The 24,625-nt window shown below is 44.7% G+C and overlaps 1 protein-coding gene across 3 annotated transcripts in view; it reads left to right on the top strand.

Annotated features, from left to right (window-relative positions):
• The window catches only part of MYH10 (myosin heavy chain 10), an 89,298-nt gene extending 66,116 nt beyond the window's left edge, over positions 1 to 23,182 (top strand). For 2 of the 3 annotated variants that reach the window (XM_040437491.1, XM_040437488.1), the window contains 29 exons: positions 685 to 858; positions 2,081 to 2,254; positions 2,777 to 2,891; positions 3,336 to 3,529; positions 4,202 to 4,323; positions 4,702 to 4,771; positions 4,850 to 5,010; positions 5,802 to 5,910; positions 6,009 to 6,140; positions 6,219 to 6,425; positions 8,507 to 8,644; positions 9,284 to 9,407; positions 9,498 to 9,669; positions 9,805 to 10,017; positions 10,383 to 10,527; positions 10,616 to 10,822; positions 18,280 to 18,384; positions 18,716 to 18,868; positions 18,973 to 19,221; positions 19,338 to 19,550; positions 19,641 to 19,853; positions 19,949 to 20,110; positions 20,191 to 20,319; positions 20,447 to 20,535; positions 20,657 to 20,780; positions 20,859 to 21,067; positions 21,189 to 21,297; positions 21,382 to 21,554; positions 21,830 to 21,983. In XM_040437491.1, coding sequence (XP_040293425.1) covers positions 685 to 858; positions 2,081 to 2,254; positions 2,777 to 2,891; positions 3,336 to 3,529; positions 4,202 to 4,323; positions 4,702 to 4,771; positions 4,850 to 5,010; positions 5,802 to 5,910; positions 6,009 to 6,140; positions 6,219 to 6,425; positions 8,507 to 8,644; positions 9,284 to 9,407; positions 9,498 to 9,669; positions 9,805 to 10,017; positions 10,383 to 10,527; positions 10,616 to 10,822; positions 18,280 to 18,384; positions 18,716 to 18,868; positions 18,973 to 19,221; positions 19,338 to 19,550; positions 19,641 to 19,853; positions 19,949 to 20,110; positions 20,191 to 20,319; positions 20,447 to 20,535; positions 20,657 to 20,780; positions 20,859 to 21,067; positions 21,189 to 21,297; positions 21,382 to 21,554; positions 21,830 to 21,983 — 4,539 coding nt within the window. Of the gene's footprint in view, positions 1 to 684; positions 859 to 2,080; positions 2,255 to 2,776; positions 2,892 to 3,335; positions 3,530 to 4,201; positions 4,324 to 4,701; positions 4,772 to 4,849; positions 5,011 to 5,801; positions 5,911 to 6,008; positions 6,141 to 6,218; positions 6,426 to 8,506; positions 8,645 to 9,283; positions 9,408 to 9,497; positions 9,670 to 9,804; positions 10,018 to 10,382; positions 10,528 to 10,615; positions 10,823 to 18,279; positions 18,385 to 18,715; positions 18,869 to 18,972; positions 19,222 to 19,337; positions 19,551 to 19,640; positions 19,854 to 19,948; positions 20,111 to 20,190; positions 20,320 to 20,446; positions 20,536 to 20,656; positions 20,781 to 20,858; positions 21,068 to 21,188; positions 21,298 to 21,381; positions 21,555 to 21,829 lie in introns of all 3 variants that reach the window. The other variant, XM_040437490.1, reaches the window with a different exon arrangement.
• Positions 23,183 to 24,625: the final 1,443 nt, after the last annotated feature.

The raw sequence follows: 24,625 nt of genomic DNA, 5'->3' as shown, positions 1-24,625 counted from the left end.
CGTAATGTGGACAATAATAGGACATGTTCTTCTTTTCTTTTCTTTTTTCTTTTTGAAACGGCTATGCGGACACAGAATGCAAAAGGAGTCAATTCTGTTTTTTATGCGGACCCATTGAAGTGAATTGATCCGCATACGCGGCGCAAGAAAAGGCACAGAAACGGAAAAAAATAAGTTTATGTGCATGAGCCCTTAGTTACATCCTTTTTATTTTTTTCCCTCCTGCTGACTATGTACATCATAACTTGTCATGTATTATTCTGCAATATAGGGAGTTGGCAGTTGATAAATGCAAAATCCCCCAGAATGCAGTGCACCATGGCGCAGCTACAGGCCCCCATACACATTACTCTAACCTCAGTCTAGCGTACATGAGGAGCTCCCGCCTCTCCCCCGACAGATGATGATGTTTGGGCGAAATAAATATTAGCGCCCTATCCTTTTGTTCTCCCAGGAGATAAGCAGCAGTTTTATCCCCTCTCCCCATTGAATACACATACATGTTTGGCCATGTATGTGTATGGGGGAGTCGGGGGAGAGAGCTGCCGACCGATATTGAATGTGTGTGGCCGCCCTAAGCCCATAGGGGAGTGTCCGTCAGCGCTGTGCTGACAGATTCTTGGTAACAGCCCCCGCAGAATGGCTGCAGTCCACTCACCATTTCACCATCTTTCTCTTTTGCAGCTGAACTCATTTGAACAGCTCTGCATTAACTACACAAACGAGAAGCTGCAGCAGCTCTTCAACCACACCATGTTCATCCTGGAGCAGGAGGAGTACCAGCGCGAGGGCATCGAGTGGAACTTCATCGACTTCGGCCTGGACTTACAGCCCTGCATTGACCTCATCGAGAGGCCGGTAAGTCTTGCAGCCACCGCTGTCTGGTTACCTGCCATTGATAGTGATTAGAGAAGCGTAATCGCATTTGGGGAGAACGTGTCCAGCTACTTCGCCTGGATCATGATGTCTCTGCCAGTGCTGTTCTCCCTGGTTCTCTATTAGCTCATCACAAGGTATTCTCTACCATAGATGTTGATGGTGAACCGTAGGATAGCTCTTAGTCAGTTCACGCTGCTTTTCATCTACAGTGTGTACATCACCATGTGCAACTGGAGATCTCATACATAAAATTGGACATACATGATGACAGAGGCCATAGAGTGTCTTTATCCTCTGTTCAGCTGTATCCACCAGGATTTCTGGTTTCCTTTCTGCATGCTGCAGCAGACTGTCCTGTCCCGAGTATAGATATCCAGTAGTGTTAAGCGAACTTTGTGTTTCAAGTTCGGCGTACAAGGTTTGGGTTCTCTAAGAATTCCATTGTGGATTCCGCTACCACGGACCATAAGTTATGGTCTGTGGTAGCGGAATCCATAACGGAATTTTTTGATAACCTGAACCTTGTACGCCGAACTTGAAAACACAAAGTTCACGCAACACTAATATCCAGTAAGAAAAAATATATACTTCAAGCTATAGATCTAGATATATATATTTATTTATTTATAATTTTATTTAAAAAATATATTATTATTATTATATATTTTTTTTAACATGGGCATATTTGGGTGACAGATGCCGCTCAGTGGCATCCATTAAATGTATGTGTCCAAAGTTTCCGTCAGGTTATCCCCCTGAAGGAGATCTCAGGCGGACACTGCAGATGCAGCCTGGAAAGAGCCTCAAGGCAGCAAAGTTCTATTCCCGGTTCAGACTGAATCTCTCTGGCGCCATTTGGTGACAACATGTGGAATAATTGTACCGACAGTATAGTATTGTATGTCAGCGCTGTACATGGCCTAGTTCTTCCCATTATCTAAATGTCTGAGCCAGCTGAGATTCGTTTATCAGTGATGGAGCCCCCGTCATTTATAACCCCATCAATTATACATGGTGATATCATTGCAAAGTGGATTTTCCCCTGACAAGCAGCCCTGCAGTCACCACAGTAAAATTCCAATAGTCTGGCATTGGTTTTGCCTCCTATTTGAACCCCTCTCTCAGTAGTAGTCATCTACATACAGGTACGCCCCTCCACCTGTGGCTTCTGACTGATGTTCGTGTTTGTCGTCCTCTGCAGGCTAACCCTCCTGGAGTCCTGGCTCTGCTGGATGAAGAGTGCTGGTTCCCCAAAGCCACAGACAAGACTTTTGTGGACAAGCTGGTCCAGGAACAGGGCACCCACTCCAAATTCCAGAAGCCGCGGCAACTGAAGGACAAGGCTGACTTCTGCATCATCCATTATGCTGGCAGGGTAGGTCGCTTTACTGCACTGTGGTGATTAGATCTGATTTGGACCTTCTCAGGACCAGACATCAGTGCTAATGTGTCTGCATATAGCATCAATCTATGGTTTAAACTTAAAGGATTGGCTGCCGCCTTTCAAAAACAGCACCACACCTGTCCACAGGTTGAGTATGGTATTGCAAGTAAGCCTTATTGATTTCAGAGGAGCAGAGCTGCAGTTCCAAACACATCCCATGGACAAGTGTGGGGCTATTTGTACAAGAAGGAAGCCATGTTTTTGTAATCTTGGACAATTACCTTTTAATACCAAGTAATTGCATATTCTGATCTTAAGTCGTCTCCTCACATCTGTGGGAGATGTAGTGTTGCCACCGGATGCATTAAAACATAGAGAATACATTATGGAAACTCCACTCAACAAGTGGGCACTCTGCCTGCAGATGGAATATTCAATGCAGCTTTAGATGTGACTGGAGTGTAAGACATGAGAAAGTTGATCCACCTTCTGTTCCTCAATCTCACACCTCAGGTGGATTACAAAGCTGACGAATGGCTCATGAAGAACATGGATCCCCTGAATGACAACGTGGCCACCCTGCTTCACCAGTCCACAGACAAGTTTGTGGCGGAGCTCTGGAAGGACGGTATGTCGCCCATTAGTGGATATTATCTTCTCCGATTCCTCAGTGGACTCTAACCAGTTCTTATATCTTCTTTTGTACGGCGCCTCTCCTAGACATACAGACTGTCCAGAGAGCCTCCTTTTATGACCACTTATGTGGAGGTGAATGTGTAGACGTAGTCTGCTTTGTAGAGTAGTCGGCATGTTGGGAGCCTCCGCATAGGACATCCCGCTGATGGTCCTCTTGCTGCTTTTATCTTACTGTCAGCAGCTTATATACTTCCTAAATATTTTGCTAAATTTCTATCCCTGTCAGTGAATGGAAACATTCTTGTGCTGCAGCTCTTGATCAGGACAGGTTTTCAGCCTCTGAAAGTAAATATTTCCATTCACTGACAGCAAGAAGGCATCTTCGCATTATGCAGTGTTGGGCTCCCCTTTAGGTCATCCCTCCTTCTTTCCACAGTGGATCGTATTGTTGGCCTGGACCAGGTGGCTGGAATGACAGAGACGGCCTTTGGTTCTGCATACAAAACCAAGAAGGGCATGTTCAGGACCGTGGGGCAGCTGTACAAGGAGTCACTGACCAAACTCATGGCGACGCTCCGTAATACCAACCCCAACTTTGTGCGCTGTATAATCCCCAACCACGAGAAGCGGGTAAGTGTGCACAGGGCGATCACATGGCTCTACAGCCTACATACCAGGGGCTATAGCATGCGGTTTTAGAGGCAGCAGAGCTGTGGTTGTTTGTGATTGCAGAGATTTGTTGAGTTTTCTGACTTTCGTCAGAAGCATGTGCCTAGGATATGCCATCAGCGAGGAGTCAGAGCAGACGTGACTGATCAATTCTGCAACCCCCCCCCCAACGTTAGATGTCACCTTGTCCTGTATATATAGTTCTTGATAATCTCTTTATAGGATATTATACTGGAATGATGCCACCTTGTGGTCAGTACAAGGATCAACACAAAAAATATCACTTTTATACCTTCAAGGGGTTGTGCAGGAATAAAAAATTCTAACACAAGCACAGCTGTCCTTTGGTTGTGTGTGGTTTCACAGCTCACTTGCATGATTGCAATTCCATTTACAACCAATGGACCGGTGTGGTGCACTTTCTCGAAATAAACAGCCATGTTTGTTTATTCCCAGACACTATGGGTGAAACTGACACTGTGCATATTATATTGTGTGTATATTATGTGCTATGCATAGTGCAGGGCCTAATGGGTGGTGCTCTAGATATAACAACGCAGATCAGTCATGCCTGAAGTGTTTCTTTTAAATGTTGCATTCCTTGTAGTGACCTCCTGTTTGTGTCTCACCCAGGCCGGTAAGCTGGACCCTCACCTGGTACTAGACCAGCTAAGGTGTAATGGTGTCCTGGAAGGTATCCGTATCTGCCGCCAGGGATTCCCCAACCGAATAGTCTTCCAGGAGTTCAGACAAAGGTAACAGATAAACAGCTGTTAAAGGGGTTGTGCCAATATATCAACTTATCCCCATCCACAGGAAAGGGGATATGCAATCTGATCGGAGGTCCCATGCACCGATATATATGGAGCGACAGGTCACGCATGTCTCCGCTGCTGCTCCATACGAGACTGCCGGAGATTGCTGATCGAGCGGTAGCAGACATGCATGACCTACCACTCCATATGGGGCACCAGTCAAATGCTTATCCCCTTTCCTGTAGATAGGGAGGGGATAACGTGAGAGCTTGGCAGGACCCATTTAATTTAAAAAGAGACTGCACCTTATTTTTCAACCACAGTCTTTAAAACTGAAGTTGAATGCGTTTATTTTATTTTTTTGTGCTTCTTCTCTAGATATGAAATTCTTACCCCCAACGCCATACCTAAAGGATTCATGGACGGGAAGCAAGCTTGTGAGCGGATGGTAAGAAAGAGGCTTCTTATATGATGACTGTATCATCGTGCTGTCTGTGGTGCTTCTGACCATTACCATTTCCAACAGATCCGGGCTCTTGAGCTGGATCCAAACCTTTTCCGGATCGGCCAGAGTAAGATCTTCTTCCGTGCGGGTGTGCTGGCGCACCTGGAGGAGGAGAGGGACCTCAAGATAACTGATATCATTATCTACTTCCAAGCGGTGTGCAGAGGTTACATCGCCAGAAAGTGAGTAAATATCTGGCGGACTTAGCAGTGTGAGTGTTGTGGATCCTGGAACCTGCAGTGCCAGTATCGACCACTGGGGCTTAGCTTCCATTGTGCCATTTGTCCATTGTAATGCAAGAAGAAAAAAATTCTTCCACACGGATCTCACTGCCAATCTGCAGAGATTCTGCAGCAACATTTTCATGCGTTACATGTGCATTGTGCTGTGGATTTACTGCAGGTCTGACACTGAAGGGAGTAAGGGCTCATAGGGCCCTAGGCGTTTTTGCACTGCATCACGGATGTGGACCTGTTCACTTGAAAGGGTCCACAATCCAGAAGGTCCAGTGAGGAACAGAGGCACGGAACTCTGTGATGCTTCCATGGGGTTTCTGTCCGTGCCCCCGCATGCAAATGTGAATAGGTCCGGCCATACGGTCGGTGCCAGTGCATTGTGGACTGGAGCACAGGTCCAGCCGGCACATGGTCGTTCATGTGCATGAGCCCTAATTGAGATGCTGTGGATCTGAAAATATGAGCATGCTTTATCTTCCATTTTTATATTTTTCTATCACTGTGAATTTTTAGCAATTACAAATCCAGAGCTTCTAAACCCGCCCTATGACCCTTGGGCAATAAGGTGATGCAGCAACAACATGGCCTTAAAGGGTGCCTCAACATTTTGAAGGAAAAAATATATATAACATAAAGGGGTAGAAGTGCTTCTGTGAGTTATTGCCACTTGAAGGTGTCATGTTGCCCAAGTTTCCTCTTGTTGTTCTTATATAACATGTGGCATCTTAATCGCTTAGGGCCTTCGCCAAGAAGCAGCAGCAGCTGAGCGCCCTGAAGGTACTACAGAGAAACTGCGCAGCCTACCTGAAACTGCGGCACTGGCAGTGGTGGAGATTGTTCACCAAGGTGAGTCTTGCATTTTATAGGTTTTCAGGGTCATTTGACCTCTCAGACGCTGTCGCGAGGACCCTCTATGCCTGGAACATACTGTGTTGGTTTTATAGGTAAAACCACTCCTGCAAGTTACCAGACAAGAAGAAGAGCTTTTGGCCAAAGACGAAGAACTGTTGAAGGTGAAGGAGAAGCAATCTAAAGCGGAGGGAGAAATTGTGGAGATGGAGAGGAAGCACCAGCAAGTAAGTAAAGATTTGTATTGGTCATCTGAAGCCACTGGTAGTCAGTGTTACCCACTAACCTATGATCACCTCCTTCAGCTGGCAGAGGAGAAGAACATCCTGGCGGAGCAGCTCCAAGCCGAGACAGAGCTGTTTGCAGAGGCTGAGGAGATGAGGGCCCGTCTCGCTGTAAAGAAACAGGAACTGGAAGAGATCTTGAGAGATCTAGAAATCCGTATGGAGGAAGAGGAGGAGAGGAACCAGGTCCTGCAGAATGAGAAGAAAAAGATGCAAACTCACATCCAGGTAAATGGACAGTCACAAAGGACCTTAAAGGGGTAGTCCCAACTTGGACATACAGTGGTGATCAAAATTGGAGAACAACTTATGAACACTTGATTTTTTCAGAAATCATGTAATCTACATTGATCGTTATTTGAAGGATTTTTTGTAAGGGGTACACCATGCCATTAGAACAGTGTTTTCCAAAATAACCAAAGTATATCAACATAAAACCTTTATTTTTCAAAAAACGTCATAATTGGAGAACAGCAATGACTGTAGCACAGAGAAAGATTCTAGCTACATTTTCTGAAGGTTACTCCAGCCACCAAGCAGTAGACGTGTACAGGCCCTTGCTTTGAATGACTTCAGCACATCTGCGGCCACAGGACATCTCTTGCACTGCTCTGGTGGGATTTTGGTCCAGTCTCTTCATCAGTTCTGTGACTGTTGTGGGTTTCTTGACCATAACTTTGTCACCAAGGATTTTCCAGAGGTTTTCTATTGGCTTTAGATCAGGACTCTGGGCGGCCATTTCATTGATTTAATCTTTTCAGTTTCAAGGAGCTGCTTTCCCCGTTTTGCTGTGTGACAGGGGGCATCGTCCTGCATGAAGATTGCTGGCTGATTGAGTGATGAACGCAAGGAAGGAACCATGTGTTGTTGAAGAAGGTTCTGATCCACACTTGCATTCACTCTGCCATGTAGATGTATGAGAGGTCCAACTCCTGCTGCAGAAAACATCCCCCAAACCATGACACTTCCTCCTCCACCTTTCACTGACTTCTTTACACACTTTGGGTTCAGTCTTTCCCCAGTTTGTGGACGAACATAATGTTTCCCATCAGACCCAAATAAATGAAACTTGCTTTCATCACTAAAATGAACTCTGGAGCACTTCTCCTCTGTCCACACAACATGCTCCTCAGCAAAGGCGAGTCCAGCCTTTTGATTCTTTCTGCTAATGGGAGGTTTGGTCACTGCAGGGTGGGCTTTCAGTCCAAATGCTCTTAAACGTCGAGACCCTGTATGATGAGACAGATCCTCACCCTGTTCAGAGCTGAACTGGTTCCAGCCGCAGTGTTGAAACGATGACCCATGGAGATTCTCCGCATTATCCTGCCCTCTCTTGTATTTGTCTTTCGAGGGCGACCAGCCTTCTTGGGGGACTTGAATGAGTTTGGGATGTTGTAAAGATGCAATATTCTAGAAATCACAGGCTTGGAACGACCAACTTCTCTTGCAATGGCTAATAGGGTCACCCCTTTGGCCTTCATCTGGACAACCTGCTGCTGGAGGGTTTCAGTCACTTTGGAACTTCACACCATTTTCGCAAAGTCAGTGAAAACTGCAAAGTTAGGCTGCCAGTTATATAGGGTTTGTCCGATCATTAAGGAAATTAGCACCAGTTGCCAGATTAACACCAATAACTTGCAGGTATCTGAAAGTGTTCTTTTTCAATTATCTCGTTTACATTTTTATTTAGTGCTTTAGAATAAATACAATTTATGAAATAATATTAAAATACTGCTATTTTACTCATGTTAGGATATATTCACATAGGACTGCACTCTGACCTTGGCATTTCAGAAATTGTGTGTTGTTCTCTAATCTTGATCGCCACTGTAGGGGGCATATCACTAGGATTCTTTGGGACCCGCACCTATACTTAGAATAGAGCCCGCAAAGTGACAGAGAGCGCATCGTGCATGCGCAACAACCCTCCATTAATTTCTGTGGGAGTGATATTTTCAGAAGTCCCATTGAAATGATTGGGAAGCGCGACCACTGCTCCATTCACTTTTATAGGGCTTATGAAAATAGCCAAGCCAGCGCTTGGCCATTTTCGTCAGTTCCATAGAAATTAATGGGGGGCACGCGCGGTGTGCCCTCTGGCATTTTGCGGGCTCCATTCTAAGTAGAGGTGTGGGTCCCAGAGGTAGGACCCGCACCTATCAGACATTAGGACCATATTCTAGCGATATGCCCCCAGTGTCCAAGATGGGACTACCCCTTTAAGTGTCGGATATATTCCCTGCCAGTTACATTTCTCCCACATCTAGTATCCAGTGTAACCCTGGGGTTTACCCCATTTTCTCTTCTAGGACCTGGAGGAACAGTTGGATGAGGAGGAAGCAGCTCGACAGAAGCTACAGCTGGAGAAAGTGACGGCAGAGGCCAAGATAAAGAAGATGGAAGAGGATATTCTGCTGCTGGAGGACCAGAACTCAAAGTTTATTAAGGTGGAGGGGGGGAAGGGGGTGGACAACACACAGTGTGGTTATTGCATGGACCCTTTAACTGTATATGTCTGGTGTTTAGCTACTTTTCAGACCTTGTTTCATAGTACATTGGTCTTAAAGGGGATATCTGAGATGGAGCCACGATTCTGTGCAGCCGCCACTTCTAGGGTCACGTGCGGTACATCTGCCATGTGATTCAAGCCTGGGATTACAACCTGCAGGGCTTCCGTGAGTCTGAATCTTTCGCTAAAGTGCTAGTGAGAGATTCAGAGTTGCGCCTGCGCTGCAGGTTGTAATCCTAGGCTGAGATCATGTCCTGAATGTACGGCACATGATCTGGGAAGTGGCTGCCACACAAGATAGCAGCCGCATCTCTGATAACCCCTTTCAAGTTACTTCATATTATACTCCTGCCACATCCAAATCTGCATTTTCACAAGAAGACACTACCTTCCACAGTGTAACATGCAAGACTGCATTCAAGGACTCAAATACTGGGCTATGATGGTGATAGCCAGCAGGAATCTGACTGCAGCATTTTATGTGCATGGAGTGTAATACAAACAAGATGAGAACAAGATAAGAAAAAGTAAGAATGTGTAAAGTTGGTCAACAGTATTTGCATTTGTATTTATTCAGGAGAAAAAGTTAACGGAAGAGAGGATTTCAGAATGCACAGCTCAGCTAGCGGAGGAAGAGGAGAAGGCCAAGAACCTGGCCAAACTGAAGAACAAGCAGGAGATGATGATCTCTGATCTAGAAGGTATGATGTGGTCAGATTCCTAGACTCTTCCATCACTGGTATGCCCCTCAGTGTATATTTACTGTCCTGTTTGCCTCTCTTCCATTTTAGAGAGGTTAAAAAAGGAGGAAAAGACGCGTCAGGAGTTGGAGAAGGCCAAGCGGAAGCTTGACGGAGAGACCACCGACCTACAGGACCAAATAGCTGAGCTCCAGGCACAGATTGAAGAACTGAAGCTACAGCTAGCCAAGAAGGAGGAGGAGCTGCAGGCTGCGTTAGCAAGGTGATATAAGCGATGACATATAGCACACCAGTGGTCATTGTCAGACTGCCTTATGGTGGACAGCCAGGAAGACGCTCTGCTGTCACGCTGGGGTGCTGATTAGGATTGTCTCTCTTCCATTCATTGTGCACACAGAGGAGATGATGAAGTGGTTCAGAAGAATAATGCTCTAAAGTTGGTGCGGGAGTTGCAGGCGCAGATCGCTGAGTTACAGGAAGACCTGGAGTCCGAGAAGGCTTCTCGTAACAAAGCGGAGAAACAGAAGCGAGACCTAAGCGAGGAGCTGGAGGCCCTGAAAACCGAGCTGGAGGACACTCTGGACACAACGGCCGCCCAGCAGGAGCTCAGGTACCATCATTGTGAACGCAGGATTCGCCTGTTATCAGTGTTACGGCTCATGATCTGATACACTGTAACGAGCCCTTCTACTTTGTCATTTGGATATGATCAGGGTGAGACTTTAGCCTGTGGATGGAAGGGTTTATTCACAAAATTACAGTTTTGTTGTGTTTTATTTTATTTTTTTTAATATATTTTTTTTCCTCCTGTGTAATTTTTCTGAAATTAAGGTCAAACTGTAATGTGTGGATAAACCCTAGACAAGAATGTTCCCATTCACTGACAGCCAGCAGAGATCCAGGGGGCAGAGTTGCAGAAACAGCTGAGTGGCCAGTTGCCCTGCCATTTCCGTAACTAATGTGATTCATTTGTAGGACCAAGCGTGAGCAGGAAGTGGCCGAACTGAAGAAAAGCATTGAAGAGGAGACTAAGAACCACGAAGCCCAAATTCAGGAGATGAGGCAGCGGCAGGCCACAGCCTTGGAGGAGCTATCTGAGCAATTAGAACAAGCCAAGAGGGTAAAAGGAGAGCACAAGCAGGAGTGCAGGCCAGGCATTGTCAGGATTGTACCATGTTGTACTCATCTCTACATTTCTTGTACCACAGTTTAAGGTGAATCTAGAAAAGAACAAGCAGACCCTGGAATCTGATAACAAGGAGATGGCCGGGGAGGTGAAGGTCCTGCAGCAGCAGAAATCAGAGTCCGAATACAAGAGGAAGAAGCTGGAGGCACAGGTGCAAGAGTTCCATACCAAAGTGTCAGAAGGGGACAGGCTGCGGGCTGAACTTGGGGAAAAGAGCAGTAAGCTACAGGTACTGGCTCCTATATATAGCATGTCAATTAGTACTTGTGTGCTCCCTACTCATACACATAACATCACAGAATCCACAATTTTACTCAGTGTCTCTCTCATCATGCCACAGGACGGAGCACAGATTCGCCCTCAGACTAACCCTCTGCTTATTTTTGCCCCTTGCTGGATAATGTACTTTGGTTGAGCTACTACTATAATACTGCTCCTATGTACAAGAATATAACTACTATAATACTGCTCCTTTGTACAAGAATATAACTACTATAATACTGCTCCTATGTACAAGAATATAACTACTATAATACTGCTCCTTTGTACAAGAATATAACTACTATAATACTGCTTCTATGTACAAGAATATAACTACTATAATACTGCTTCTATGTACAAGAATATAACTACTATAATACTGCTCCTATGTACAAGAATATAACTACTATAATACTGCCTCCTATGTACAAGAATATAACTACTATAATACTGCTCCTATGTACAAGAATATAACTACTATAATACTGCCTCCTATGTACAAGAATTTAACTACTATAATACTGCTCCTATGTACAAGAATATAACTACTATAATACTGCTCCTATGTACAAGAATATAACTACTATAATACTACTCCTATGTACAAGAATATAACTACTATAATACTGTTTCTATGTACAAGAATATAACTACTATAATACTGCTCCTATGTACAAGAATATAACTACTATAATACTGCTCCTGTGTACAAGAATATAACTACTATAATACTGCCTCCTATGTACAGGAATATAACTACTATAATACTGCTCCTATGTACAAGAATATAACTACTATAATACTGCTCCTATGTACAAGAATATAACTACTATAGGGGCGGAGCCGAGCCACGCTGCTGAATGGCCGCACGAGCTTGAGCTCCTCCAGCAGACCGGCTCATTTACCCTAATTAAGCCTATAAATTCGCCTTATTATGGGGAAACCTGGTAAAGACAAGGTTAGAGGAAGTACAGAGACGACTCTGCGACATACCAAGCAGCCAGAGATGGAGAAATATCTCCGGAAAACGCTGAGGCTGGTGGCACAGAAAGGCCCTAATATGGCGGAATCTGCTGCTCATGACTCCGATATAGGAGACCTCTCCGATGCATGCAGCGGCTCTGATGTTTCAGACAGGAGACCCAGAGATCCCCCTATTTCAGAGAAGACTCTCCGACGTGTCCTGGAGTCTGCTCTCTCGCCTATTAAACAAGATCTATCTGATATAAAAGATGACCTGAGACATCTGGGTCAGAGAGTGGTTGCATTAGAAACAGCACAAGAATCAATTATGGCGTATGAAGGAAAAGCATCGGAGGTGCTGGCGACTCACAAGACCTTACTGAATGAGGCTTTTTTAAAGCTTGAAGATCAAGAAAACCGTAGTCGCAGGCGCAACATCCGTATCCGCGGCCTACCTGAATCGATTGCGGCTGAGGCCTTAGCGACAGTGGCGTGCAAAATTTTCTCCATGTTGCTGGATCCTGACAGAGCGGCAGGAATTGTGGTGGAACGGATACACAGGGCGCTGCGTCCCAGGCCTAAGCCACAGGAACCTCCACGCGACGTCATCTGCGGCCTGTTAAGTTACGTGGACACTGCGGCCCTCCTTAAGAAACAGAGAGAGATGGAGGTACTTGAATACGAAGGCACACCATTTCAGATGTACCAAGATCTGGCGCCATCCACCTTGGCGAAGCGGCGATTGCTGAAGCCCCTCCTAGATGTTCTGAGGAAAACATCCACGCCATTTCGGTGGCTATACCCATTCGGGCTCGCTGTCTCCAGAAACGGTAAATTGCTTACCATACGATCTCCTGCGGATCTCGCTTCGGTTTGGAACTCACTGGATGTCCCCCCTGTGGATATCCCCTCATGGTTGCCGGCCGATCAAGATGGTCCTCTACCTGTTCCACCGCGGGTCTCGGCCTGGCAAAAGGCCTCATCGGGTAGACCGGAACGCCCGGGAAAAGGCAAGATGGAGAGGGCTCCCACCTGATTTATGGGACTTATGTTATTTTCAGCTAAGTTTGTAACCTACTGATGCCGCTACCTTCTATAGGTTAGAGATATCTGTTTTTTCAGCCTTCAGTTTATAGATTTGCTAAAGGCAGACCTGGCTTCTTTTCCTGTTTGTTTTGGGCCTGTCTGATCTTTACATGCTCACTATTTGAAATATGGCGTCACAACAGAACTGAGAACTTGGTTCCCCACCTGAAGGGTATTGACCGGTCGGATACTGGAGCTGGTCGTATTTTTTGTTGTTGGTCTTTTTTTTGTTATAGACCATAAGGTGCTTTACTTGCCCCCTCACCAGCCCAACCCTGTCTTGGATGGTGATAGGTGAAGCACCCAATTTTCAGATGAATACTATGTCTGAACTGGGTTATTGCCAGTTTAACATGTTGATTGTTACTTTCTTTACTTTATTTTTTATGCTTCCCTCCCCCCTTTTTTCCTTATTTTCCCCACTCTGCTCATATATACTATATGCTTTTTAGCACTCTCATGGGTACATCATGCCACTTCTCCCTTGAACATATACTGATATGTCTTTAATTGTAGTCGCCTCGCTAAATGCACATGGGCTGAACGAGCCATGCAAAAGGTCCCAAATCATCTCTCTTCTCCTGAGGGATAAAGTCTCAGTGGCCTTCCTACAGGAGACTCATTTTAGATCGGGTAAATTTCCCAAACTCCCTCCTAAGAAATTTGTCCAGTGGTTTCATAGTACACATGACTCAACCAGTAGAGGGGTCAGTGTTGCTGTGCACAAAAATCTCCCTTTTAAGCACACCGCTATTTCTGCTGATCCTGAGGGTAGGTACATTTTTGTAAAAGGGGTACTGGGTGATTCACCAGTTACATTTGCCAATCTATATGCACCTAACAGAGGCCAAGTACCATGGCTCGTTCAGACCCTTGTTTTACTGTCATCTTTCTCTGATGGATTGTTAGTTTTAGGGGGCGACTTCAATGTGGCCCTAGAGCCGTCAGTGGACACCTCAGAGGGTAGACCGTCTGTTTCTTATAGGCTTTTGAAAAGGCTTAAAACTTCCCTGAGAAAATTGAAGGTCCTCGATGTTTGGCGTACTTTGAATCCCAATGGCCGAGATTATACATTTTATTCGCATGCTAAGATGTTCTTTCACAGATTAGATTATTTGTTCCTGTCTGACTCGCACATACGTAATGTCTCTGGGGCCCGGATTGGTAGTATCACGCTATCCGACCATGCCCCTGTTATTATTAACTTCTCCCTGTCCGGACCACAGAGAAAAGAACGCCTATGGCGTCTAAACGACACCTTGATTTTGGATCCCACCCACGTTTGCAAAATCAGGGCCTCGATTTCCGAATTTTTTGAGGTTAACGACACACCAGACTACCCTCCTTCCCCCTCCATATTATGGGAATCCCATAAGGTAGTAATAAGGGGAGAACTTATCGCATTAGGGGCACATGTGAAGAAGCAGAGGACGCAGGCCTTAGATGTTTTACTAGCAGAGATTGCTCGCCTTGAATCCTCTCACAAGGAGTCACCGGCCAAGCGCACCCTTGCGGAGCTTACTGAAGCTAGAGTACGCTTAAAAAACCTTTTAAATGTCACTTCTGCTAAACTGGTTCTACGCTCACGATTTAAAGCCTATGCGCATGGGGATAGAGGAAACAGACTGATGTCGGCGATTGCCAAGAAGCAGTTCTCTGACTCCTTTGTTTCCTCTTTTAAAGACCCCAAAGGTAAAATGCATAAATCTACTCCAGATATTGCCAAGGCTTTTTGCACCTTTTTATGAAGCTTTATACAACTTGCCTTCCCCTAAGGGGGCTACGGCTGGTGATCTTTCAGAGGCCACAGACAAGTTTTTGCAGACTTTGGATCTTCCTTTAATATCCTCAATCAAGGCATCTCAGCTGACTAGACCCATAACTGACTCTGAGATTCATAAGGTGCTCATGTCCATCCCCTCAGGCAAAAGTCCGGGACCGGATGGTTTCTCTATCACGTATTACAAGTCCTTTAAGGACGTTTTAATTCCCCGCTTCAGAAATTTGTGCAATTACCTTCTCACTGGAGGCTCTCTTGCTCCACACTCCTTATTGGCACACATTACTGTCCTACATAAGGAGAATAAGGATCCGACATGCTGCAGTAACTATAGGCCGATCTCTTTGCTTAATAATGATGTAAAGTGGTGGGCGAAGATCTTGGCCACTAGGCTTCAGGATGTTCTACCTGACATTGTGCATGAAGAACAAGTGGGCTTTGTCCATGGCAGACAGGGGTCGGAAAATACTGTACGGCTTCTACATCTTGTAAATTGGGCCAAAAAATCATCTAAGCCCTTGCTTAGTACTGATGCGGAAAAGGCCTTCGACAGGGTCAGCTGGCATTTTATGTCGCGGACCCTGTCGAGGTTTGGCCTCCCGGACCAATTCATTACAGCTATTCATACTTTATATTCGTCCCCCTCTGCCAGGGTCAAAGTTAACGGCACGTTGTCACCACCATTTTGCATCACTAATGGGACGAGACAAGGGTGCCCCCTTTCTCCTGCACTATTCATTTTAGTGATGGAGACACTCTTGTGTAAAATTAGAGAAGACCCGGATATTAAAGGCCTTCAGGTGGGTTCTGACACACATGTTGCTGCAGCATTCGCGGATGATCTTTTAGTCATGACCTCCAACCCTAGAGAGGCCTTGCCCAAACTGCTGAACATATTTGAAGACTTTAGGTTTATATCCAATTTTAAAATTAACTACGGGAAATCCATGGCTCTCAATATCTCCTGCCCACAAGCTGTAATTAATGCTCTTAAGCGTGCTGCTCCATTCACTTGGGCCTCCAGAGACATTACGTATTTGGGGACTCATATTTCGGCTAATGTTCAAGATTTGGCCTCCCTTAACTATATACCGCTCCTGAAAACTGTTCGTACACATCTACAAAATCTGAAACTTCCATTTGTCTCCTGAGTTGGGAGAAAGAATTACATTAAGACCTTTATTCTTCCCAAATTCCTGTACCTGCTGCAATCCCTCCCTATTTGGTTACCGAACTCGTACTTCACTGAAATCCGTAGGGTATTCACACGCTTCCTCTGGAATGGCAAATCACCCCGTATTGCTTATTCTGTTCTCACAAGAGACAGGAGGTTCGGAGGCTTTGGGATGCCAGATGTGAAGCTTTATTATACTGCTGTACAGCTCTGTAGATGTGTAGCTACTATGTCTCGCCAATCTGACTCCCTTTGCGCCCGTCTTGAAAATGCACTTTTTACTAACCAAGAACTACTTACTCTGTGGGGCATTAGACCTATTTCAGCTAATCACTACTACTCATCTCCGGTTTGGAAAGGTATGTTGGTGGAATGGTCCAAAATCCCTCCGGGATTTGGTCTAAGCTCGCTGACCTCCCTCTGCGAGATGTCCTTCTTCCGGATGGTAGTTTGAACTGGGATTCAGTATTAGGTCTCCCGGAGGTTAAAGCTGCACCTTTTTTCCATCTAGCAAATTTCCAAAGGGATACTAGAAAGTGTATTGGACCCTTTACAGGCTATAGTTCCCCCTCCTGGCTGGAAAAGAGGGTTTTAGCTGCCAAACCTCCCCTTAAACCATTATCTCAGATGTATAAAGAAATACTTTCCTCCTTACCCCCAGAGCTACATTATGTGGTCTCCTGGGAACTGGAACTTTCCCTGTCCCTTACGGAGCCGGAGAAGGCGTTTATTCTGGCTCATTCACACGGCTTCACTCGTTGTGTGAGGATTCAGGAGAATTCCTTTAAGCTTCTTAGTAGGTGGTACAAGACACCTGAGTTCTTGCATAAACTAAACCCAGAAGTCCCTGAAGCGTGTTGGAGATGCGGCACGGATACTGGCTCTCTGTCACATATTTGGTGGCTCTGCCGGAAGATCCAACCATTTTGGAAATCAATCGAGACATTAGTCAACCAGATATGTAATCCTAAGATATCTTTGGATGCTAAGCTCGTCTTATTGTGGTGCCCCAATAGTTCTTTCACTCCCACCAAACATGACCTTCCAACGATGCTGCTTACAGCGGCTAAATTACTTGTTCCCTTTTTGTGGAAGAATGATTCCCCACCAACTCTTTCAATGTGGTCTGATAAGGTAGACCAGATATATCGTTTTGAGGAGCTTGCGCATTGGGAAAATAACTCACGCTTTCGCTTCTTAAAATTGTGGTCCCCATGGAAAGCTTATAGGAATTTTACATAAAAAAGCAGATATTTTTCATTCCCTTGTTTCCCTCCCCCCCCCCCCCCCCCCCCGATCCCTCCTGACTGTCCTTCCCCCCCCCCCCCTTTCCTTTTCCTTTCTCTTGAATACCAGTCTTTGATTAATGAGAATTATAACTTGTAATGCTCACACGTGATATGCAGGCTTGATAACTATTTTGTACTCTAATGTCATCTTTGCAATGTCATATGTGGGCCTTGGCCTTGATTTTTCTTTCAATAAAAAGAAATATGGTTAAGAATATAACTACTATAATACTGCCTCCTATGTACAAGAATATAACTACTATAATACTGCCTCCTATGTACAAGAATATAACTACTATAATACTGCTCCTATGTACAAGAATATAACTACTATAATACTGCTCCTATGTACAAGAATATAACTACTATAATACTGCTCCTATGTACAAGAATATAACTACTATAATACTGCTCCTATGTACAAGAATATAACTACTATAATACTGCCCACTATGTACAAGAATATAACTACTATAGTGCTGCTCCTATGTACAAGAATATAACTACTATAATGCTGCTCCTATGTACAAGAATATAACTACTATAATACTGCTCCTATGTACAAGAATATATCTACTATAATACTGCTCCTATGTACAAGAATATAACTACTATAATACTGCTCCTATGTACAAGAATATAACTACTATAATACTGCCTCCTATGTACAAGGATATAACTACTATAATACTGCTCCTATGTACAAGAATATAACTACTATAATACTGCATCCTATGTACAAGAATATAATTACTATAATACTGCCTCCTATGTACAAGAATATAACTACTATAATACTGCCTCCTATGTACAAGACTATAACTACTATAATACTGCTCCTATGTACAAGAATATAACTACTATAATACTGCTCCTATGTACAAGAATATCCCTACTATAATACTGCTCCTATGTACAAGAATATCCCTACTATAATACTGCTCCTATGTACAAGAATATAACTATTATAATACTGCTCCTATGTACAAGAATATAACTACTATAATACTGCCTCCTATGTACAAGAATATAACTACTATAATACTGCCTCATATGTACAAGAATATCACTAGCATGCTGCCCCTTTGATGATGAGGGTAGTAATACTCATTTTTGTTGTGTCTTCTGTTTAGAATGAGTTGGATAATGTCTCAAGTCTCCTTGAGGAAGCTGAGAAGAAGGGTATTAAGCTGGTGAAGGATGTTGCTGGTCTGGAGTCACAGCTGCAGGACACTCAGGTAAGAATATGTCCGTTATCAATGGTGTCATACAATGAGTGTTATAGAAATTTATTAGCAGTTATTCTGACTACTCGGGGGCAGAACCATGACTTGTAAGGAAAGTCTCACGCAACAATTGCTCAAGTGGGTTGTGTGGACTCCAGCCCTACAACATTTTATGGCTGTCTCCTAGACATGGCTAAGATTTTCCCAGACCTGATGTAGTAGCACCTGGAGGAATAAAAGAAAGCTCTGCCAAGCTTCTGAGCATTTCTTAGAACCATAGTTTAATGGTGCAATCTGACCTATGCAGAAAATCAATCAACTGTATCTGTTACTTGCCTGATAGGAGCTGCTCCAGGAGGAGACTCGACAGAAGCTAAACCTCAGCAGCCGTATTCGACAGCTGGAAGAAGAGAAGAACAATCTGCAAGAGCAGCAGGAGGAAGAGGAGGAGGCCAGGAAAGCCTTCGAGAAGCAGATCCTCACCCTTCAGGCACAGGTAGTCCTTAGGTGGCGGTCACATAGGTCTTTGTAGGATGTCTGCACTGATTTCATGTTTTTTACATTCCTGATCTATTGATGAGCTGTCCTCAACGTGCTTAGCTTACAGATGCCAAGAAAAGGGTGGAGGATGATGTGGGAACAATAGAGGGACTGGAAGAGGTCAAGAAGAAACTGTTGAAAGACATGGAGTTGATGGGTCAGCGCCTGGAGGAAAAATGTCTGGCCTACGAAAAGTTGGAGAAAACCAAGAACAGACTTCAGCAAGAGTTGGATGATCTGATTGTGGACCTGGACCACCAGAGGCAAATTGTGTCAAACCTGGAGAAGAAACAGAAGAAGTTTGACCAGGTAGGCCTGCGATCACAACCTTGGAGCTACTGTATATGTTCTTCTCCTTGGAAGGAAGAATTGTATACAGGCCAGATTAAGTGAGCTTATTTTCCTCCCTTTGTCTCGGTTTCCAGCTCCTTGCTGAAGAGAAAAACATCTCTGCCCGATGTGCCGAAGAACGTGACCGAGCGGAAGCTGATGCTCGGGAGAAGGAGACCAAGGCCCTCTCTTTGGCTAGGACCCTTGAAGAAGCGCTTGAGGCTCGAGATGAATTTGAGAGGCTGAATAAGCAACTTAGAGCAGAGATGGAGGATCTCATGAGCTCAAAGGATGACGTCGGGAAGAACGTGAGTGCAGCTGCAGCCACATTTAATATATTTGTATTCTGACGGCTGCAGTGAGACTTGTGGCTAACATGTCCCTTCTGCTTTTGGCAGGTCCATGAGTTGGAGAAGTCTAAGCGTACTCTCGAGCAGCAGGTGGAAGAAATGAGGACTCAGCTTGAAGAGTTAGAGGATGAACTTCAGGGCACAGAAGATGCTAAGCTTAGATTGGAGGTCAACATGCAGGCCATGAAAGCACAATTTGAACGTGACCTACAGGCACGCGATGAGCAAAATGAAGAGAAGAAACGCATGCTAGTGAAGCAGGTGAGTGATGGAAGATGCTGCGCGTAACAGGTTGGTTTAGATACTGATGGTCTATACAGTTTTTCATGTTGAACTTGTGTTTCTACCTCTTCAAGGTAAGAGAAATGGAAGCAGAGTTGGAAGATGAACGTAAGCAGCGAGCACTGGCTGTTGCCGCCAAGAAGAAGCTGGAAATGGATTTGAAGGATCTAGAGTCACAAATAGAGGCGGCAAATAAGGGCCGGGAAGATGCCATCAAACAGCTCCGTAAGCTCCAGGTAATGTCTCCTGATCATAAGTATGTAACAGAGGACTGGATGACGTACTTTTAGTCTAATTAGCAACTGTGTCTTCTCAGGCACAAATGAAGGATTACCAACGGGAACTAGAAGAGGCAAGAGCTTCTCGAGATGACATATTTGCTCAATCAAAGGAAAATGAGAAGAAGCTGAAGAATCTAGAGGCAGAAATTCTCCAACTTCAAGAGGTAACTCGTCAAAGCATGATTTCTTGTAGTAATGCTAGTTCCACATTACATATTGCAGATGACTCGTTTTTAGATCCCGATACTGTTCCATATGTTGCGTTAACCATATTCCTACCAATATCTACAGGAACTTGCAGCTTCTGAGCGATCCAGACGTCATGCAGAGCAGGAAAGGGATGAGCTGGCTGATGAGATCTCAAACAGCACCTCAGGAAAGTGAGTTTTGCTCTAAGTTTCAGTCTTCATCTGTCAGTGTTTTCCTTCCCAAATGGAAGGTTCATTTTGATCACATCTAAGTCTCTGTTGGGCATAGATTTGACTTTCTTATCATTGACAGGTCTGCTCTCTTGGATGAAAAAAGACGTTTGGAAGCCAGGATTTCTCAACTTGAGGAAGAGTTGGAAGAGGAGCAGAGCAACATGGAGCTTCTAAATGACAGATTCCGCAAAACCACTCTCCAGGTGGGAGTACATTCTTTATGATCTTTAGGCACAAGCATAAGTTTAGAAGATAGCTTTAACGCGTTCTTCCATGACTAGGTGGACACTCTCAATGCTGAGCTGGCCGGGGAGCGCAGTTCAGCCCAGAAGAGTGAAAACGCACGGCAGCAACTGGAGCGACAAAACAAGGAGCTGAAAGCCAAACTTCAGGAACTGGAAGGGACCGTGAAGTCCAAGTTTAAAGCCACTATTGCCACCCTAGAATCAAAGATCGCACAGCTTGAGGAGCAGCTGGAACAGGAGGCCAAGTAAGTATCTTGAGATGAGTGATGTCGTGCTACGCCCATCAAAGTGGTCAACATAATCTCTCACCTGTGAATGTAAGACTTGTCTATGACCCTCGATGAACTTTTACCTCACTACCTACAGAGAGCGAGCCGCATCCAACAAGCTTGTGCGCAGAACCGAGAAGAAACTAAAAGAAGTCTTCATGCAAGTGGAAGATGAAAGGCGACATGCGGACCAGTACAAAGAGCAGGTATGTGTCCATATGTTGACCGATGCGTGCATCACCATTGTGGTGCTCATTGGTGCACTAAATCCCTGGTTAATTCTTCTGCAGATGGAAAAAGCCAACGTCCGCATGAAGCAACTGAAAAGGCAACTGGAGGAAGCAGAAGAGGAAGCGACTCGTGCAAACGCCTCAAGGCGCAAGTTGCAGCGGGAGCTGGATGATGCATCGGAAGCCAATGAGGGTCTGGTCCGTGAAGTGTCCACTCTTAAGAACAGGCTGAGGTGAGAAAATTTCTATAAGTGAATGGAGGTAAGGGACCGCCAGACTCCTGTTGACGCTTAGTTTGTGGACAGCAAAATCTTTGGGTGAGATCAAATCCAGACATGGGACCAACGACCATCATGTTTACGACCTTAGACTTCACTCAGGAAGACCTAGAACTCTGGTTGCCTAAAGTGGACAATTGAGATTAGAAAAGTTGACGAAATACAGAAGTGTTCTCATGTGTAACCTTCACCAGAAGAGCCTCTCTCAATTAATGTGTTACATCTTGCAGGAGGGGTGGTCCTATGTCCTTCTCAACATCTTCCAGCCGTTCCGGTCGCCGTCAGCTCCAGATAGAGGGCGCATCCCTCGATCTCTCAGATGAAGAGACGGAGAGTAAAACCAATGAGATCAACGAGACGTCTGCTTCTTCCCCAGCCGAGTGATTTCCTTCCCCAGCATTCCTCTGCCCGAGCCAGGGCCGCCTAGGGAGCAAGAATGAAGGGACATTAAGGTGCTCATAGGAGCACCAAGGGGTCAGCCTGTCTGGAGGAGCTTGTATCGTACTTCTCTCCAGACAGCTTTGGTCTTTCTAACTCTAAAACACAAATCCGTTTTGAACCACTTTCCTGCAGAATTTCTTGATATCTGCAGGAACGAGGTGAAGACCACCTTCCTTCACCCCCCCATACACAGAAGGCAGGCAAGAGATTTACTTATTCCGACTCTTTTCTTTAAAGGCGTCTGTTTTAAGACTTTTTTTTTTTTTTCTTTTTCTTTTTTCTTTTTCTTTCTAGCATCATGTGGATAAACAAAGCCTACACTACATGTCCTTTATCCCATGTGGGCAACAACGGGGGTGAAGGGAAAATGTGTGATTCCTACCCCATTTTGCATGTTGTATCTGGTCCCGCTCTCTTCCAGTCTGTGGTGGACTGCAGAACAGAAGTTTTATGACTAAACTGTGAATCTGCCAGACTTTATCATTTCTTGTTAACTGTAGGAATCTGGGTCGGGCACAGACTGTATGGGGGAGGTTTTATTTTTTTCGCCTGGCACCAGTTACTCCGCTTTCTGCCAACATTGTGACGTTGGCAGTTTGGATTAATTATATCCAAATTGCATTTCAATTCGCGATTAGCACTTTGTTCAGACCCCACTTTGCGATTTTTAAAAACCTAAAAAAAAGGATAAAAAAATATCTAATGACTTAAAAGGTGCCTTAGACACTTAGTCAGTGGAGAACATCAAAAGACATATCCACTCCTCCCAGCAGATTGAATGAGGTTATTACGTTACTGTACATTATATCACTAGGAAGTCGAAGTCAGTATTACTCGGAACACGTGCTGGACATATCATGTTTTATTTTATTTTATTTTTTGTATTAAAAGCTTCATACTCTCCAGGTTAAGAAGGGGTGTTGTCGCCCCCTTCTGGACCAAAGAGGGTTAATACAGGTTATCTCTATGTGCGCATAAAATGTCTGTCCAATTATTATTATATATTTTTTTTTAATACATAACGGCTGCCTAAATCACCCGCCCATCCCCCCCGGGATCTCTCTTTTCCTCCTCACCCCCGTGTATATCCCATATTTCTAGACGATGAATTTTGTAAGACAATAAACGTATACATTATAGAATTCGCTTTCTCTGCCTTTTATTTAAACAGTTGGCTTCTTGCACACGCCGGCAGAATAAATGGTATGATGTGACAGTTCCTGCAACGGGATCGGCTTGTGCTGTGTGATGGTTTTGCTTATAGGAGAGGGCAGCAAAGAGGAGGGGGGAGAGTTGCAAAAGTGAACTACAAAGTAGTCCATTATGCAATTAAAGGGAATGTGTCATCAGAAAATGACCTATTGTTTCAATTAAATTTTTATGTTAAATATATTGTATTGTTAAAATTCTTGTGAGTTTTTATTTTTCGATGTCACTATATTAAAAAAAAAAAAGACACAAACCTGTATATATTCTTGCAATTTTCACACTGGCCACTAGTCCTAAATATGTTAAAGGGAATCTGTCACCAGCGACCTCCTTATCAAGCTGTTTGCACAGACACACAGCTGTGGTTCAGCCGATTAAAATACCGTTTTTCTTTTGTTGATCCGAGGCTCTGCTCCAAATTCCACTTTTCTGCAAATTGGAACTTTGGTGCAATAAGAGCGTTGCCATTGCTCTTGTTGCACCCAACCTCCACTTGTTTCTGTGGCCAGTTCTTCTCTTGCTGCTTTTCCACTGCCTGGCCCTGTCAATAAAAGCAGCCAGGGCGGGGCTGGCCACAGAAAGGAGCGGTGCTTGGGTGCAATAAGAGAAATGGTGACACCCTCATTGCACCAAAGGCTTAGTTTGCATAGTCAGGGCTCATTCACACAACCGTATGGTCACCATGCCCGTGTTGCGGACTGCAAATAGCAGTCCGCAATGCACAGGCACCAGCCGTGTAAATCTCGTATTGCGGTGCAGACCCATTGACTTGAATGGGTCCGCGATCTGCAAAAATAGGACATGTCCTATCTTTTGCAGTGCGGAAGCGCAGCCGAGTTTTTCCGTGGGCTTCCAATCCGTGCCTCCGCTCTCTAAATAATAGGACATGTCCGATCTTTTGCTGTAGCATGGCAGCCATACGGTCATGTGATTCATAACTCTGGAACGAAGCCTCAGATCTACAAAAGAGAAACTGTTTTAATCAGGTGAACCATAGCTATGTGTCTATGCAAACAGTTTGATAGGGAGGTCGCTGGTGACATTTTCTTTTAAACTTCCTGGAGCTACATGGGCCATAGACACAATGGGCAGGAGCTGACCTCATTGTCTTCTATCGGAGAGTTTTCTGGGCATGCTCTGTGACCTGTGCAGAGTTCAGGAGGGAGTAGATAAGCTGTGATATCGCCTATTGTGAATGGTGGATCCTGTGTAATCTATAACTATTCGGAGTCATTGTAAGTCTGCCTGTGGGGATGATGATGCCTCCTGTACAGAAAAGGAAATCATGACCAATTATTAGGCCTAACGGCCAGTGTAAAAATTGCAAGATTATATGCATATCTCATCGGACCCTCACCGATGGGATATTAATGACC

This window comes from Bufo bufo, chromosome 6 (genome assembly GCF_905171765.1).
Source record: "Bufo bufo chromosome 6, aBufBuf1.1, whole genome shotgun sequence".
NCBI classification, from domain to species: Eukaryota; Metazoa; Chordata; class Amphibia; order Anura; family Bufonidae; genus Bufo; species Bufo bufo.
The sequence above is the reverse complement of the archived record's forward strand: the minus strand, read 5'-3'. Positions and strand labels throughout refer to the sequence as shown.